The 14,467-nt window shown below is 42.7% G+C and overlaps 1 protein-coding gene across 2 annotated transcripts in view; it reads right to left on the bottom strand.

The window, feature by feature from the left end:
- The window catches only part of DGKI (diacylglycerol kinase iota), a 471,782-nt gene that overhangs the window by 258,343 nt on the left and 198,972 nt on the right, over window positions 1-14,467 (bottom strand). For both annotated transcript variants that reach the window (XM_047763504.1, XM_047763505.1), the window contains exons 4-5: window positions 10,852-10,926; window positions 9,041-9,097 (exon numbers count right to left, since the gene is read on the bottom strand). In XM_047763504.1, coding sequence (XP_047619460.1) covers window positions 9,041-9,097; window positions 10,852-10,926 — 132 coding nt within the window. The remainder of the gene's footprint in view (window positions 1-9,040; window positions 9,098-10,851; window positions 10,927-14,467) is intronic.

Raw genomic sequence — 14,467 nt, 5'->3', positions numbered from 1 at the left:
GCTGTACAGCAAAGTGACCCAGTCACAACACACACACACACACTCTTTTTCTCACATTATCCTCCATCATGTTCCATCGCAAGTGACTCTATATAGTTCCCTCTGCTGTACAGCAGGATCTCATTGCTCATCCACTCCAAAGGCCATAGTTTGCTTCTACTAACCCCAAACTCCCAGTCCATCCCACTCCCTCCCTGTGCCCCTTGGCAACCACAAGTCTGTTCTCCAAGTCCATTAAGTTTTTTGGTTTTTGTTTTTTTGGTTTTGTTTTGTTTTTCCTATAGACAGGTTCATTTGTTTTAACAATAAATACAAACCCATTTGGAAAAAGTGAAGCTAAGCCTCCATCTTCCATGACCTTTCATATCTACAGAAACCATTAATCATGTTTTCCCTTCAAGGCTTCCTGGTGGCAAAAGGCCATACGGAATTGCTATTACTCTGCTTTCTTCCTGGTAAAACACTGTGCAAGCTTGTGACCTTGGGCTTGGAGCTAACTGAGGCGCTAAAAAGAATATGCTTAACGAAACGAGAAGGGGAAAGAGAGAAAGACAAACATTTCTACATTTTAAACAAACATGTACTTAATGCTTTAAAAATGTCAGGCAGGCAGTGTACTGAACCTCTGAGCTAGAAAGAACTTAAAGAAATTCTCAGAAACTGATCTGATTCATGACTTACATGGTGAGAGGTTTTTTTTCACTAGTGAAAATGAAGGAAGAGAAAAGTTGGAGGAAATTGATGACAAAGACAGGAAATGTGGGCACGTTGTGAAATTCTGCAATGATGCTGCGTGGAAACTGTCCTTGGATACCCTGAGGAGGTCAGTTTCCAAGGTCTATTCTATTTTGTGTTTGTTTTTAGGAGGCCACATCTGTGGCACATGGAAAATCCCAGACCAGAGGTCAAACAGGAGCTTCTCCACAGCCACAGCAACGCCAGATCTGAGCCACATCTGCAACCTACACCACAGCTTCTGGCAACAGTGGATCCCTAACCCAACACTGAGTGAGGCCAGGGATCGAATCCACATCCTCACAGAGACTATGTCAGGTGCTTGACCCACCGAGCCACAATGGCAGCTCCCCAAGGTCTGCTCTTGACCTGAGCGGTAGGAAACATGGAAAGTTCTCTTCCTCCCAAATAGACACTCACTCAGGAAGCACCCATCAGCACTGCTGCTGGGATACTTTATAAGAGAGAAAGTTGCCATCAGGCAGGCCTGATGGTGTAAATACATCCTAATAACTCACACACAACGCATCTCGCATAAAGGCCATTACATCGAAAATACCTGCTGATGCTTTCTGCCGTCCTTTTCTGAGAAAACACACTTTACCTGAAATTAACATGTGTACTGTCAGGCCACAATCCAGACTTCCGCTTAAAAAGGTCCTTCGCTACATATTCAGTCTTTTAACGAATACTCATCAAATGCCTAGTATCCAGGCATTGCTCTAAGAACAGAGGGGCACAGCGAATAGATCAGGGATGAAGGAGACAACAAGTGACCTCAAGACATGAAATTCAGACTGACAAAGATCCCTCTAACAAGCACGGGCATTATCAATTCCAAAACGCCACCTCTATTTCTCTTCATAATGTCAAACCAATTTAAATTAAAACGAAACAAAGATCCTGGAGGCATAATAGTCTTTTCACTACAATAAGACATAAAGCATAAGGGTCCCACTAATTAGTCTCATTTTTGTCTTGTGTTTCCCATTGTGGCAGTTTAATAAAACAAGGACACAATTCTTATCATGTTCTCAGAAAGAAGCTAACAATAATAGTTCACATTTCTGGAGTCCTAACTTTGTCATTTGTTTTTAATGCTTTACATGTAATAGTATTTTTAATGTTCATGAAGACAGGTGCTGTACAGCTGATAGGTACTGGTAAAATCCTGAGTCGGTAAAACATTGAGATACTTCTATGCTGGTTGATACATTGCAATTTAGCACCCTTACTATACCCCTGGCTGCTCCCTGGCTGCCACAGCCCCTCTCACCCCCTCAACACCAGAGACCATTTCTACCTCCTCATTATTAAGCAAACTAGAATGTTAATTTTTGCCTTAATGGGTCTCCGAGATTCTGGAGCTCTCTTCTGAAAACGAGTCACGTTGCCTGGGCAAAGCCATTGGGTTCCCCCATAAACCCAGAAGACCCGGCTGTGCCTGGCTGGTGGGAGCTGTCCATCCGAGCGTAAATCAGTATCAACCATTCTGGGTCCTGGAGCTCACGGGGGCTTTCAGGACAGTGGCAGCAAGTCCAAGAGCCCCCTAAGTTATCAGTGTCTGTACCATCAGGTCAGTGCAACAGCCCTACGGGGGATGAAGGTCCTGGCCCTCCCTCACTCTGCCTCACAGACGCACAGACGAGGCAGACCCCTCTGGCATCCCACCTACTCACGTGAGAAGCACTTGAACCCCCTGCCTGTTTAAGAATAATGGCCAGGGAGGACTGGGGCCAACTTCCCATTATACATTACATCAGTTCACACCATTGCGGAGGGTATTATCAGAGTGTCTGACTTGAATTATCATTATCATCCTCATTCTACGGAGCACAGAACTAAGGTATAGAGCAATTACTTCAAACATAATGGGTGGAGCAAGGATTCAAACCCAGGCAGGGTGGCAGCCGAGCCAGCCTTAACCACTGTGCTCAGTGCCTCTCTGCTCTGAAAGATCAGACTCAAGCTCCTTTGACAAATGATTTTAATGACAGTCACTAGTGGAAATATTGAAAATATAAAAATGTCAGGCAGTATTATAAGAGATAGAAAAATTTACTGTAATTGCTGTTAGTTTAGAAGAAGCTGAGGGAGAATGAACAGTATCATTGATGGTAAAAGAAATTCTCTACTTATTGAGATTATAAATCACTAGTGACCATCGATTTAAGAATTTAAGGAAGGCAACCTTGGAAGAGGTTGGCACAATTATCTATGAGAAATCATGGCTGACTCGTGAGATTATTTAGCTAGTGACAGCTCTAATCAAAAGATTAAACCAGCTACTTCCACATGTCAACAATTACTTAGAAATTATAAGACTGTCAATGAATCATTTGTGCTGCAACGTATCATTTGGTAAGCAGATTTATAGTAACACTAGTTTAGCTTATTGAGGGAAACAAAGAGACCATTTTTAATTATTTAAATATTTATGACTCTGCAAGTTGTTAAATATTTTTAACATCATCCTTCCTAGGAAATAAGAAATTAAGGCTCAGATAAAGTAATTCAACAAAAACGCTAGTATAGAAACTCGGTAACTGTCTCCACTCTACAGCTCTGTGATTTGAGATGTCACATATCTATCTGTTCAGAGGTCTTCATAGGCCTGATAGAAATTTCTTCTCCTGTGTAAACACAGTTCCAACAAAGTAAAATCCAATCAATAAATACATTGAATTGAATGAAATTCTCAATGTAATTTCTTTGACAATTAAATCATGTAGTTACCACTTTGGAGACTCATCGATTGTCTTTATCAGTTAGGGAGGAAAAAAAGAAACACATTTCTATAGAATCACTGTTGTTTTATAATCCTTCTTTCCCAAGCACTTTAATTTTTCACACTATTTCCTTTCGATTATTACTCTTCTTTCCTAAATCATTGAACTGAAATTAGACTCAGGATCCTCACACTGCAAATATGAGTGTTGAATACCCTGCTGTTAAGCTAGCAAAGAAAGGCTTCCAACACTGTAACATCTTTTCATTGTTCACCAATAACCTGAATTATTCATATACCACCTTCGAGTACTGACTATGGAAAGGGCCATTACCTATGAGTGTTAAAAATCTCGATGATCCATTATTTCAGGGTTCATATGCAGTATTGTTAGCATAAATGCATAACACAATTGCTCAATTATTTTTCAAAAACAGCATGTTTAATTCACAGTATTAGTCATAGAGCTTTTGAAAGGATCTTAGAAATTACAGACCAATTCATGCAGCTTTTGTCTAAGCAAACGGAAGTCCATCTAGAAAGTTTCAACTTAAAGGACTCCAACCAACATTCATTAAAAAAAAAAACTTCCATGTGTCAGCCACCCCACAAAGCCTGGGAGATTGTGGTTAACAGCCCTGCTCCAGATTTCAGCCCTGAAGATACTACAGAGGCAACAAGAAGCAGAGGTATCATGCGAACCCAGTTCAAGCTAATTCTGAAGTGACTGTTTCAAGAACAGACTTGCGGTGGCCAAGCGAGAGGAGTTGGGGAAGGGAAGGGACCGAGTGGGAGGGTGGGGTTAGCAGATGCAGCTGTCATACATGGAGGGGATGATAAACAAGATCCTACTGTAGAGCACTGAGAACTACGTTCAAGGTCCTCGGATGAACCATAATGGAAAGGCTCATTAAAAAAGAGTGTATACATATGCACAACCGAATCGCTTTGCTATGCAGCAGCAATTGACACAACATGGTAAATCAACTATCCTTCAGCAACAACAAAAATAAAGGGACTGTTTCTTTCATTTACGTTGAGTAAACAACCCAAGGACTCTTAATGAAGAATCTCAGTGGGTCATCCTCTGTCCCAGGTGTCATCTCCAAACTGTCCTCTAGACATCTGGGAAGAAATTAACCCCTTTATAAATGTATTCAGTCAAAATATAATCATTGATCGCATCCTCTGTGTCTTACCTGGTACTAATAAGTTTGGGACACATCCCATCAGTGACCTCCCAAAGCTTACATTCTAGGAGGATGTCAACAAACAAGCACATGAGTAACACCCATAAATGATTACGACCTACAAAGTGCTTTGAAGGGGCAGAACAAGATGCTCTGATAAAGAACAACGTGCAGCCTATTTAGAGGCAGTCATCAAGGAAGACCCTCTGAGGTCTAACTATCAGAAAGAATGTGCAAATGGATTTCCAGTAAAGTAATGAACTACACAAATAGCTAACGGTGAGGGATATCTTGATGCATGCTACAAGAACTGAAAGAAAATCCATGTGGCAGCTGTTTGGGTTGGGAGAGGTAGGCTAGGACCAGCCTATGCAGGACTTCTGACTTTTCATGCCAGACAAGGGGCTTGGTTTTCCTTAAAAGGATAAGGAAACCAGTGAAGAGTTCAAAGGTAGAAACCAATATAATCCAGCTTTTATTTTTATTTATCTACTTTTTTTTTTGGTCTTTTTTTTTTTTGCTATTTCTTGGGCCACTCCCACAGCATATGGAGATTCCCAGGCTAGGGGTCAGATGGGAGCTGTAGCCTCCGGCCTATGCCGCAGCTCAGGGCAACGCCGGATCGTTAACCCACTGAGCAAGGGCAGGGACCAAACCCGCAACCTCATGGTTCCTAGTCGGATTCGTTAACCACTGTGCCACTACAGGAACTCCCAATTTTTATTTTAAAAGATCATTCTCTCTCTCTCTCTTTTTTTTTAAGGCTGCACCCGTGGCGTATCAAAGTTCCCAGGCCAGGGGCCGAATTGCAGCTACGGTGGCCGGCCTATGCCACAGCCACGCAACGCCAGATCCTCAACCCACTGGGCGAGGCCAGGAATCGAACCCAAGTCTTCATGGGTATTAGTCAGGTTCGTTACCACTGAGACACAGTGGAACTCCCAAAAGATCACTCTCTTGTTTGAAGGGGGAAATTAAAGAATCCTGGAGAAGCTATCATAATGGCCAAAAGCGAGACATCATGGTGTCTTCATCTAAGGCCCTGATAACAGAAATGGAGATAACTGGATGGTTTGAAATATATTTTATAAATAAAATTGATGGGGCTGGTAAATGAATTAGATGAACTGATGGGGCTAGCAAGAGGAGTCATCAACTTAATCCCCCCATCTTCTCAACGAGGCAGCAGGGCGAATACCCATCTCTTTTTCTGAGGCACAAAAGAATTGAAAGAAAAAGAAAAAGTTTTTATGGAAGTTCCCACTATGGCACACAGGATTGGCGGCATCTTGGGAATGCTGGGATGCAGGTTTGATCCCCAGCCCGGCACAGGGGGGATAAAGGATCTGGCATTGCCACAGCGGCAGTGAGGGTCACAACTGACTGGCATCTGACCCCTGGCCTGGGAACTCCACGTGCCATGGGACAGTCAAAGAAAAGAAAAAAAAAAAACAATGGTTTTGATGGTGATGGAAATAAAAGAGTCTGGTTTTTAATGTATTCTATTTCAGATGGCTGTGAGACATCTGCCCGGCATGTCAAAGGAAACTCCAAGTGTGGACAGGAAATGTCAAGTCAGGCACTGTCGGCCCAGGGACGGTATTTAAAGCTACGGAACCGGATGAGCTCTCCCCTCAACAGCAGGGGGCAGGCAAAACGTGGTCAAGCACTAAGCCCAGGGACCACGCAGAAATCAGGGAGTGAGCAGTGAAAGACCTACCTAAGGAAACGGAAGGAACATTAGGAAAGACGTCATGAAGGGACAGCATTTCAAGAAGGATGAAATACTGAAGAGTTTGAATACTCTTGAAAGATTGAATAAGAAGAGAAGTCTATCTAGTGGATTTGGCATCAAGGAGATTCCAGCAACATTAAAAAAGCAATTTCAGGAGTTTCCACTGTGGCACAGCAAAAACAAATCAGACCAGTAACCACGAGTTTGCGGGTTCGATCCCTGGCCTTGCTCCATGGGTTAAGGACCCAGCGTTGCTGTGAGCTGTGGAGTAGGTCACAGACGCAGCCCAGATCCCTCACTGCTGTGGCTGTGGCACAGGCCAGCAGCTGCAGCTCTGATTCGACTTCTAGCCTGGAAACGTTCATATGCCATAGGTGCAGCCCTAAAAAGCAAAAAAAAAAAAAAAAAAAAGGCAATTTCAGTGAATGGGTTGAGTCCAGATCAGAACAGGTTAAAATGCCTTGGAGGTAACACTGGAAACAATTTGCACAGTTAACACTTACTGGAAGTTTAGCACCCAACACAAAACAGAGCCTCAGAGCAGTAGTTAAGACACAGTTGGTGGTTAGGAAGTATTTTTGTTTGTTTGTTTGTTTGTTCTGATGGAAGTAATCTAGAAGGAGGGTGGAAAGGTGGAAATGTAGGAATGGAAGAAATAGCAAGTCTTTGACATGAAGACAAGGGAAGGCACTGACAACACAGAGGATCCAGCTTCACAGAAGGGAAATGATACAGCTACTGAAAACACACATCAAAGAACGATTTGGGAGTTCGGCGCCATGGCGCAGCAGAAATGAATCCATCTACGAACCATGAAGTTGCAGGTTCGATCCCTGGCCTCGCTCAGTGGGTTAAGGATCCGGTGTTGCCGTGAGCTGTGGTGTAGGCTGCAGACGTGGCTCAGATCCCGCGTTGCTGTGGCCCTGAGGTAGGCCGGCAGCAACAGCTCTGATTAAACCCCTTGCCTAGGAACCTCCATATGCTGCAGGTGCAGCCCTAGAAAAGACACACATAAAGAAAGACAAAAAAAAAAAACAACAACAACGATATGCATTAGGAAATTGCACACACAATTTCCATCCAGAGAGAAAAAGAGACGTTAAAGGATGGGGAGCCAGAAGGAGACATACAGATGCCCTGGTTAGAAACTCTTCAAGTCTATCTTAAAAACACACATCTATTTCCTCTATTGTCCTAAGTAAGCTTCTTCTTCACTTGAGCCATCCCTGGGTATCCCCTGGCCAGAGCTATGGTGCGCGGGTGGCATCAAGGGTACCCACAACCCTATCGTTTTCCTTAGACCTCCTCACCCTACCTGTGACCCACAGCCTTCCTCCTGCTCATATAACAGACAAGCCCAGTGGGAGAGAAGTCAACTGACAGAGCAACTATTTTTATCTGTTTCCACAGCCTTCACTCCCAACCTATTCTCACTCCATGTGTTCTCCCAACCTCCTGAATTAGTCAGTACCAGTGAGGTCATTCTTCACAGAGTCTTTTTTCATTTAACTGTCAGCAACACCTCTCCGGACTCGGCCATCTTCCATTCCTATTCTACCCCTTCATCTACTTTCACAGATTACATGACTACATAATTACTACTCAATAGGCTGACAACTCACCAACATGGAATCTCCAGCCCAACCTTGCTCATAAGCTCCAAACTCATAGACCCAACCCGACTTTCTGTTGGGCATCTCCCGTCGAGATCACAAGGACCCTCGATGTTGCACATTCTACAAGTGAACTCATTATTTCCCTGCCCCCTCCTCCAAGCAACTCACTTCCCAACATTCAGTTGGTTTTTCCAGCGCAGAACCCTGGTTTATTCCAAGATACCTTGTCTTTGTGTCCAAAATCCAATCCATGACCACATCTCCTCAATCTTGTTTCCTTCAAATGCCTATTTGCCCATTTTCTCCATACCAGTGTGACTCTCTTACTTCGGATTCTCATTCTCGCTTGCCTAGATGATGAGAATAACTCGCAATAGATTTCCTCCATGCCTCCAATATTGGTGCCCTTGAAATACATGGTATTCCTTCCAGACTGTAGCTGGAATAATATATCCTGCTTAATATAGTTTATAATGCCCGCTCTAAATACTATACTCTATTTGCAACCTTGCTCACAGGAGCCTTCATGGTCTCGCCTTTGCTTATCTCCTGGATTTCACATCTTACGCGTATGTCCTCTCTCACTTTTGTGTTGTGCACATGTGTTTTGTTTAGAAGGCTCTCACCCACCTCCTACCTAAGCCTCTCACTTTCACTTAGATAATTCCTTTGGGTCTCAATTTAGTTGCCGCCTCTTCCAGGTGGAATTAAAATGGATCACATTTTTAATACACCAAAATGTAACCGTCAACACACATTTCAATTCTACCATCTCTCTCCCCCCCTACTTTCTGGTTCATTCAGTAAGATCTTAGCTCCCCAGTTCATTCTATGAGAAGAAGACAAGAGCAGCAGACATACGTCAAAGAGACTTGGGGATTTTTGCTGATTGTATTTGTTGATATATTAATAAGAAACAGATGTGGAATGGAGGGAGATAGATTTTATTTTTTTAATTCCTGATGAATATCTATGAATCCAATGAATCAACGGGAAATAAAAAGTGGTATTTGAAAGAGAATTCTAAAATACTTACTTCTCTTGGAGATCTTGAGCCCCCTTCTCGAAATGTTGGTTTACATCTGAAATTAATCTGTCATTTAAAAAGAAAAATGTATTATATTATGGATAAGCACCCTAACTAGAATGAGTTACCTGGAGAAAAAAAACAAACAAACAAGAACGACAGGTATCAATACTACAGAACAAAAACCCCAAAGAAAAAGGAACAAGGTTGAACTGTTCTTACTCTTTTGAAACCATCACCTTAGATAATCCCAAGGGGTCCCGTTCCCTCCAATCCTTTCTCTTCATTCTCAATGATGAAATCAAAGTATCTTAGACAAATCCTCTCACGTCATAAATTTGAGAAACTGAGAGAGTGAAGACGCAGAGGAAAAATACATGACAGCTGGAAACCATCCATCTGTGTTTTAGATTTTAAAAGAAGGAAAACAGGAATTCCCGTCGTGGCGCAGTGGTTAACGAATCCGACTAGGAACCATGAGGTTGCGGGTTTGGTCCCTGCCCTCGCTCAGTGGGTTGATGATCCGGCGTTGCCGTGAGCTGTGGTGCAGGTTGCAGACGCGGCTCGGATCCCGCGTTGCTGTGGCTCTGGTGTAGGCTGGTGGCTACGGCTCCAATTAGACCCCTAGCCTGGGAATCTCCATATGCTGCGGGAGCGGCCCAAGAAATAGCAAAAAGACAAAAAATAAATAAATAAATAAAAGCAGGAAAACACAAACTTGAGATGTTTTTAATATGATGAAGATGATTCAGAAAAATCCACAAAGTCATCCTTTAATACTTCAGCTCCCCTTCTTTTATCTGGGGAGGCCTTCCCACCCATTTACATCCCCTTTAGCTACTGGATAAGGGGAAGGAAGTGGAGAAATGAAGTGGGAAGTGAGAACATGGGGTTGGGACCACAAAAAAAACACTATAAGATATTACTAGTCAGTCCCACAAAATACCAGTTGGTGACAATGGATAATGTGTCAGTAACACTGAACAAGTATCACAGGGGACTACAATATTTCAAGACATATATACATGGCAGCTCAAGATGGATAAGGCACTGAGCACCCCTTGTGGAAAAGGAGCAGAAGGCGGGGAAGGAAGAGCACAGCAGAGGACTCACTACTGGAGCTGTTCCCTTGGCCCTGGTGACTGATAACTTGGACTGTGCAGAAAACACTCCTGGAGGAAAGACACCACCGGCATGTCATCTCAGCCCCACCCACACACTAAGGCTGTGTACGTAGGAACGCTGCTCAAAGCAAGGACCTGAGTTTCCCGCCTGGCTCTTTCCCCACCACCACTTTAGAGAGATGTCAACTCACAAAGGTCAGACATACCTAAACAAGGATTTTTGAGAGCTTATGGGATTTTTTTTTTTAGACTCCCATGGGTGAATAACAACTTCTTTTTTTCTTCTGCACCTGCAGCATGTAGAAGTTCCCAGGCCAGAGATCAAACTCATGCCACAGCAATGACCCAAGCAGCTGCAGTGCCAACACCAGATCCTTAACCTGCTGCTCCACAAAAGAACTCCAACAATGCTTTTTATTGTCAAGAAAATTACTACATATCAGGCTTTTCTAATCTTATTATTCCTTTTCCCAAGGGTCAAGATAAAATGATATCAAATTATACCTCAGGAAACAACAGAGTGAATTAAACTTGTTTTTGTCCTTACATTATTAATCTGGGAATATCTGATAATCATGTTGGACTTTCAGGTTTTTTAAAGGGCATTGTTTTCAAAAAGTTGGAAGTCAGACACCTGTCTTTGAAGACCAAACACGTGCAGCGTAGCAAAATTTGCAGCAGGTGGCGCTGTCTCACCTTTTCTAGTTGTTCGATGCAGGCGGTGTGGACCACGATCTTACAGACCGCACACTTCCTCCTGAGAGCTGATTTCTATAACAGTCAATTCAAAAGACAAGAAGAAGTGTTAAGACTCTGTGCCGAAGAGTTCCCTGGTAGTAGAGAGTATGCATAAATGAAGCCAACATAAACCAATTTAAAACTTCATCTTAAACATTCAATAGTATGACAAACTTGATCAATAATCCTTTGACCTACCACATAGCTCCAAATCCTCCTGACCTAGGATGGTCTAGATTTTCTCTTTAAAATGTAATTAGACTAGCTGCTATACATTGCTTTTTATTTTGGTTTTTTTTCTAAGTTTCATAACCTAACACTGTAGGCATTATTATCCTCCTCTTTCTTTCTTTCTTTTTTTCTTTCATGTTTATTCTAAGGGACAAAACCAACATCCCAACACAGGTCTAGGTTCAAAACAAGCCTTCTTCCCCTACAGCCACAGTCTACATTTCAAGGGGCCATCACCTTGGACTTTTATTTTCCCCACAAGTCTATACTCAACTACTTAGGTTTCTACCCAAATCTTCCAGAAAGCAAGAAGACAAGCCTAACTTTTACAAATAATAATAACAATAAGAATAACAATAGTAACAGCAGTAATAGCAACAGCCAAAGCAGCCAACATGAATTTAGTATATGCTACGTACCAGGTATTCCTGTAAGCGCTTCACAAATGGTAACTTATTTAATCCTCACCACCCTAAGAAATTGAAACTAGTCTCACTTCCATTTTACAGATGAGAAAACTGAGGCACAGCCAGGCTGTGACTGAGGTTGAATAATTAGAGCACAGCAGGGCCAGTTAGTCTGACATCAGCCGCATGACACCAGAAGCATGATGCAGTGTGGTTCTCTCTGACAGACAATACAGTTAAAATTCACAATAAAATAAAACTCACAATATTTTCTGAGGCTTATCTATTCTCTAACAATAAAAAGCAAGCATCAGGGAGGGAGAGGAAGGGACAGAATTCTCAATTAATTCATGGCTGCTGGTGCTGTGTAAAATCTAAGTTAAAAATGCTCAGGTTTCTGTGTGGAACACAGGCTGCAAGGTGGAGCTGCACGACTAGTTCAGAGGTTTGAGCACTGAAAGAAACCTTTTATTGCAAAGCCGATCTGTGAAACAGCCCATCAAAGCACCTAGGGACCCCGAGTCCCTGTCCTTAAGAAAGGGACGAGAATAGCATACCTTCTAAGGACTGGCTTCCCCCCCACCATGATTTCATTTGTGAGTCAAAAAAAAAAAAAAATTGCGGTGGAGTTCCCATTGTGGCACAACGGAAATGAATCCGACTAGGAACCATGAGGTTGCGGGTTCAATCCCTGGCCTCACTCAGTGGGTTAAGGATCTGGCATTGCCATGAGCTGAGGGGTAGGTTGCAGACACAGCTCAGATCTGGCATTGCTGTGGCTGTGGTGTAGGCTGGCAGAGGTTCTGATTCAACCCCTAGCCTGGGAACCTCCATGTGCCATGGGTGCAACCCTGAAAAGCAAAAAATAATAATTTGATAATAATAATAATGATGACAATAATAATAACTGAGGCGTTGCTGATACCAAAGGAGTCTTCCAAGCACCCTGGAAGCAGGATCAGGAAAGAAACCAGAGCCTCCTGCCTCCTTGATGGCGCTACTCATTTAACATGACGTCTCCCCAGTGTCATCAGCCACCAACTAAGCACCCAGAACACTGCCATCAATGCAGCACAGCAAAGAAATGTGTCATCTTGAGACCCATGGACTAAGGTTTAGGGATTCTGCTGGCAAATGCTCTGATCACTCTTGGCTTTCCTCTGCCCGAAAAAAGAACACAGTCTAGAACCTTAAGTAAGTTTGGCAATCAACTGATTTTGCAAAAAAAAAAAAAAAGAAGAAGAGAAGAGTAAGGGAAAACACAAGCATCTAGTTCCACTACTAAGAAGTGTCTTGGCTCTACCACTTTAAAAAGAAAAAAAAAGCAGGGGGATGGGGGGATGGGCAGGGGAAGGAACCTAAGAACTATAACGATAGCAAGCACTAGTAGCAGCAGCAGCTGCATCGCTCAAGGCGACTACTGAAATTCTAGTTTGCAAATGTTCATGAGCTGAGTGCCCATAAGCAAACTAGTGTTGCTCTCCTGTTTGTTCTGGAATTCCTGTGCAGATGCCTGCTGTAGCACCACCTGCCGAAAACGCATGAGGTCCCTGAGTGATGCCAAGGAGTTGATTCATTCTACCTGTTATCTATAAACCCCTAGTAGAGATCACTGCAGACAAGCAAAGCCACACGCTCACGGTAGCAACCACTGATGGACTGAGTTAAGGCTGCCTGAAAAGCCTCCTTCCTTACCAGAAACCCCAGCCCTGGTCCAGCTTTGTGCCTGTGTGCTCTGCGTTGAGTTCTACAGCGGCTCCCACGAAGTCACTGGGGACAGTGGGAAGGGACAAATGTGCATTCACTGAAGCCAGAATACCTCTTCCTTGCCTTGTTTTCCTTCTAGAGTCCAAGTCAGAATCTCTCTGAATAAAGGATCTTGCCTGGAAGAGTTTGAAAACCACTGTGTCGAGACTGTTCTCTCTGTTTCCCGGGACAACATGTAGCTACATTGTGCCATTCATGTGAAATAATTCAAGAGCTACCATGTGGCCCTACCATGATAGCAATCCTATCCCTGGGCATCTATCTGGAGAAAACCACAATTTGAATAGATACTTGAACCCCAATGTTCATTGCAGCAGTATTTACAATAGCCAAGACATGGAAGCATCCTTAATGTCCACTAACAGAGGAATGGATCGAGAAGATGGGATACATTTATACAAGGAAAGGCTCTTTGGCCATAAAAAAGAAAATAATGCCATTTGCAGCAACAAGGATGGACCTAGAGATTATTATACGAGGTGAAATAATTCAGACAGAAAGACAATGTCCTATGATGTCACTTACTTGTGGAAACTAAAAAATGGAAACAAATGAACAGAACAGAAATAGACTCACAGACTTTGAAAACAAATTTACGGTTACCAAACAGGAGAGATGTGGGGAGGGGTGGATTGGGGTTTTGGACTGGCATAGGCACACTGTGGTATATGGAATGATTAGTCAACAATTAATGCAATGATGAGAACCTGCTACATAGCACAGGGAGCTCTACCCAATATTCTGTGATAATCTATACTGGAGAACAATCTGAAAAAGAATGGATGTGTGTATATGCAAACCTGAATCACTGTTGTACCGCAGAAATTATCACACCATGGTAAACCAACGATACTTCAATAAAAGTTAAAAAAAAGAAAAAATAATTCAAGTCCAATGTTCTATAGACGAACACATGTGAAGAAAAGTGCTTTACTTTACAAAACTAATTTTATTTAAAGAAAACTGAATTTTAAAAGGCCCTCATAAATACATATTTTATGCCTTCTGGGGCAGACCGTATAAAACATAATCTGAATTTTTCTTTATAAACACAACAACATGATGCATTTTACTACAAAGAACAGCCATTTGTCTGCTTCCTGTGCTTCTATCAGGCTCATGTTTTTTCCCTGTCACTGGGCCTGACTTCAGTCGCCCTCAATTTCCTA

The sequence above is a fragment of the Phacochoerus africanus genome, chromosome 16 (genome assembly GCF_016906955.1).
Source record: "Phacochoerus africanus isolate WHEZ1 chromosome 16, ROS_Pafr_v1, whole genome shotgun sequence".
Classification (NCBI taxonomy): Eukaryota; Metazoa; Chordata; class Mammalia; order Artiodactyla; family Suidae; genus Phacochoerus; species Phacochoerus africanus.
The sequence above is the reverse complement of the archived record's forward strand: the minus strand, read 5'-3'. Positions and strand labels throughout refer to the sequence as shown.